Source organism: Pollicipes pollicipes, unplaced genomic scaffold (genome assembly GCF_011947565.3).
Source record: "Pollicipes pollicipes isolate AB1234 unplaced genomic scaffold, Ppol_2.1 Scaffold_4002;HRSCAF=4701_pilon_pilon_pilon, whole genome shotgun sequence".
NCBI classification, from domain to species: Eukaryota; Metazoa; Arthropoda; class Thecostraca; order Pollicipedomorpha; family Pollicipedidae; genus Pollicipes; species Pollicipes pollicipes.
Window position 1 is genome coordinate 43,873,215 of NW_023596420.1, and position 2,351 is coordinate 43,875,565.

The 2,351-nt window shown below is 62.1% G+C and overlaps 1 protein-coding gene across 1 annotated transcript in view; it reads left to right on the forward strand.

Moving 5' to 3' along the window:
* The first annotated feature begins 427 nt into the window (after positions 1-427).
* LOC119094540 (cytoplasmic dynein 2 light intermediate chain 1) overlaps positions 428-2,351 on the forward strand; it is a 5,095-nt gene continuing 3,171 nt past the window's right edge. The window contains exon 1 of the mRNA XM_037217600.1: positions 428-461. Coding sequence (XP_037073495.1) covers positions 428-461 — 34 coding nt within the window. The remainder of the gene's footprint in view (positions 462-2,351) is intronic.

Consider the following 2,351-nt stretch of genomic DNA (forward strand, 5'->3'; position numbering starts at 1 on the left):
TCCGTTAGGCTCAGGTTATGTCAGGCCGAGGCTCGGACATCGTACGGATGTCATCGCGGTGTTCCAGTTAATGCCGCTAGCGTCTGACGAGCACCCCCTGGGACCTATCACTGTCTTCCCCAGGATCCAGCTGGCGTCCCACCGAGGGCTGCGTTTGGTCAGCTGACGTTGGCAGCGGGGGAGCCGAATTGGCCCGACTGACGGCCCGAACACGCTCCGGCCGCGTGAGGCCACGCGCCACCAGTCATGGGCCTGCCGAACCCCCTGGCGCTCCCTCCCCGCAGGGCTGCCTCCCCTTCGGCACCGCATGCCAGCGGCCGGCGTCAGTCGTGTCGGCAATGTTTTGTCCCGATCGGATGCATGGACGGCACGCGTCTGAAGCGGCCAGGGTCATGGAGAGGACCACTTACTGCAGCCGGCCGTGGAAATGGAAAAGTCGCCCGGCATCCGTGTGGTACGGGGTAATGATATCATTCTTGCGACCTGAGCTGTAGTTGCCGAAGACAGGGACAAACTCGGCTTTATCAAAAATGTTTCAAGTCCTGTCTCGTCTAATAATTCACGATCATAGGCACTTTGAATTCACTCTGTGTAATTATCGTGGTAGTCAGAACTACTTGTTCTGCCACGCTCATTTAATTAATTAGCCGAATCGAGCACTTCCCAAGCCACGTGCGATGGTGAGGGTGATAACTCAAGCATTGTGGCATAATTTGGACACCAGCTGTGGAATGTTACGAACTACCACTTTGAAACATTGTAGACTATCGTTGACTGGAAATAACTCGTGTTGATTATGTTGACTTGATTGATTGACTATGATTCTTTTGACTTGATGACGTATCAATGACTTGTGTTGATTAGGAATCGTCCTTCGGTTGCCCCAGTTTATGCCTGCATCAAACGTCGGCCTCGTCTGTGTTAGCAATCTGTGATTACGCCTGAAAACCCGCATCCGTCCTACAGTTAACGCTTCAGTGACGTTCAAGTATGCTTTGGCTCAGTACGTCACGGGTGTCTGGGCTATCCGGGGTTCCGGTTCGTCGCTACCCGCAAACTTCCAGTGGTTCGGCTTTAACAATGAAGGCCGCTTGATTGCCTTTCAGTGAGGCTCACAGCTCCTGGATGAACTGGCCCACGTTAGTGGTAGGTTGCCGTTTTGCGTATCCCTAACGCCGCAGATCGTAGGAGCGTACCAGACGGCCGGCTGGGTCGGAGGTGGGCACGGTTTGACCTTCGGAGAGTGCGGTCTGACCTGCGGATGGCCCGGTCTGACCTGCGTGGGGCACGGTCTGACCTGCGGAGGGCGCGATCTGACCTGCGGAGGGCCCAGTCTGACCTGCGGAGGGCGCCGATCTGACCTGCGGAGGGCCCGGTCTGACATGCGGAGGGCCCGGTCTGACCTGCGGGGGCCCGATCTGACCTGCGGAGGGCCCGGTCTGACCTGCGTAGGGCCCGGTCTGACATGCGGACGGCCCGGTCTGACCTGCGGGGGCCCGATCGGACCTTTGGAGAGCGCGGTCTGACTTGCGTAGGGCGCGGTCCGACCTGCGGAGGGCGCGGTCTGACATGCGGAGGGGCATCAGTCAGTGGCGCGCCGCCTGCCGTGCCGGTCTCCGTCTCCGGCGCGTGGCGGGGTGACGGTCGGGGGGCGCCTCTCGGTCTGGCGCCTGCCAGCGGCCGGTTCCCCCGCCGGAGGGGACGCCGCCCGAGCCGCGTCACTCGGCCGGCGCCAATCGATGGTGGCGGGTCGCCCCTCTCCCGGAGGGGCCTCCTGGACCCCGCCAAGGCCAGCGGGGGAGCGAGGCAGGCGGCGCCGAAATCGATCGACAACGCTCCTTCACGCCGCCCCCGCTCCCCTGCCGCCGCGCCGCCGGATGACTGGTGGCACCAGGTAGACGGGCATGGCGGCCCTTGAACAACACTGCAGGGCGGCTGCAGCCACAGCTGGCACGATCACGGCGGCTCTATCTGTCAAAGGACAGCTGGCTGCCCCAGCGCTGTCCCGGTGGGACATCACTGGGGCAGCGGTCCTCGTCCTCAGCAGGATGGCTGTGGTCACGGCCGTACTAGCACAGCGGTCCCCGTGCTGCGCAGGATGCCTTGCGACCTCGAGTGTATCTACTGACAAAGCTGTCCCGGACCGCTGCAGGACGGGCTAGAGTGGTTCTACCGGGTGAAAATGTCCCTGTCCACCAAATCGGAACGCCTGTTACCCAGATGCCCTGGCGATCCCGTGTACCGACGTGGCCGTCCCCTGCACCGCTACCGGCGTTGTCCAGTCCAGCTCAGGCGCGCCGTCTGTGCGCCGTCTCCGTGCTCACAGTCGGGGCGTCGCCGTGAGCTGTCGG